General features: G+C 50.4%; 1 protein-coding gene across 1 annotated transcript; it reads left to right on the top strand.

Annotated features, from left to right (window-relative positions):
* Window positions 1-13: 13 nt before the first annotated feature.
* Window positions 14-628, top strand: Pmar_PMAR006049 (Uridine phosphorylase, putative; the record flags this gene model as incomplete). The annotated part of the gene is made up of 1 exon (XM_002774422.1): window positions 14-628. One exon carries the CDS (start codon window positions 14-16, stop codon window positions 626-628), a length of 615 nt encoding a protein of 204 aa, XP_002774468.1.
* Between the last annotated feature and the right edge of the window lie 521 nt (window positions 629-1,149).

Raw genomic sequence — 1,149 nt, forward strand, 5'->3', positions numbered from 1 at the left:
CATCGCCACTGAGATGATCAAGCTTGGTGCCAAGGTCCTCGTCAGAGTTGGTACCGCTGGTGCCATGCAGAAGACTCTCGGAATCGGTGATATCGTTATCGCTACTGGTGCTGTTCGTGATGAGGGTACATCGAGGCATTACATGCCTCTCGAATTCCCTGCCCTTGGATCGGCTGCTGTTGTCACGGCAATGTGTAGCGCTGCCCAACACCAGCTCGAGGCGGAAGATGAAGAGCTTAAGGAAGGTGCTCAGTGGGTCTACGACGCTGGCCCGGTCCATTCTAAGGATTCCCTCATGGCTAGAGAGTTCAAGTTCGGCCCCTATGCTGCTGAGCACAAACGCTATATGGAAGTATTGGAGAATCTCGGCTGCCTAGCGTCTGAGATGGAAGTAGCCATGCTCTTCAGTCTGGCTCAGGTCTATGGTGTCAAGGCTGGCTGCGTCCTTGCTATCATTGGTGGTGGTGACGGCGCGCCTTTCTCCGATGAAGCTCATCTGAAGAGCGAGGCGGTGACTCGTTCATGCACAATCGTATGTCAGGGCATGGCCCAGCTTAAGAGAAAACTCATGCGTTACGGGAGGAAGGCATCCCTTCTCGGACGTTCACTTTCTCAGACCATCAGTTAAGTCTTGACCAAAGATGATAAGGTTATCGTCTTTAAGTGGTATTGAACAATTTTTTTGATGAGTGCTACTGGCTACACTCGTGGTTGTGTGGTGGGATCCACTCGGTTTACAGTCAGCTGTCGAGTTGGAGGTCAGTGGTGCGTCTGAAAGGCCCAGTATGAGTTGTCATTCATCCCTCGAATGATTTGATTGCGGCTGATGATCCACGTGATGCCTCTCGGATCTGCCCAGCGACGTTCATCATCATGCCGAAGTTTCACGTCTGAGAGGGATCCCCGCCAAGGTAGACTTGAGAGTAAACATAAGATAGCTTCCTATGGTGGAGTATATTCTCCACTGTAAGATGCTGTGGTCAACTTCTGTCTGATCCATAATATTCATCCTGAGCTATTACTATTGTCTAATGGCAGATGAGGAACGCCAGTAAAAGTTATACGGAACGAATACCTCCTTCAACCAACAACAACGTAAAGAGCAAGAGGCTGTCTACATCGCCGACATGATGCGTCGATACACCGGAG

Source organism: Perkinsus marinus, assembly GCF_000006405.1.
Source record: "Perkinsus marinus ATCC 50983 genomic scaffold scf_1104296958234, whole genome shotgun sequence".
Lineage (NCBI taxonomy): Eukaryota > Perkinsozoa > Perkinsida > Perkinsidae > Perkinsus > Perkinsus marinus.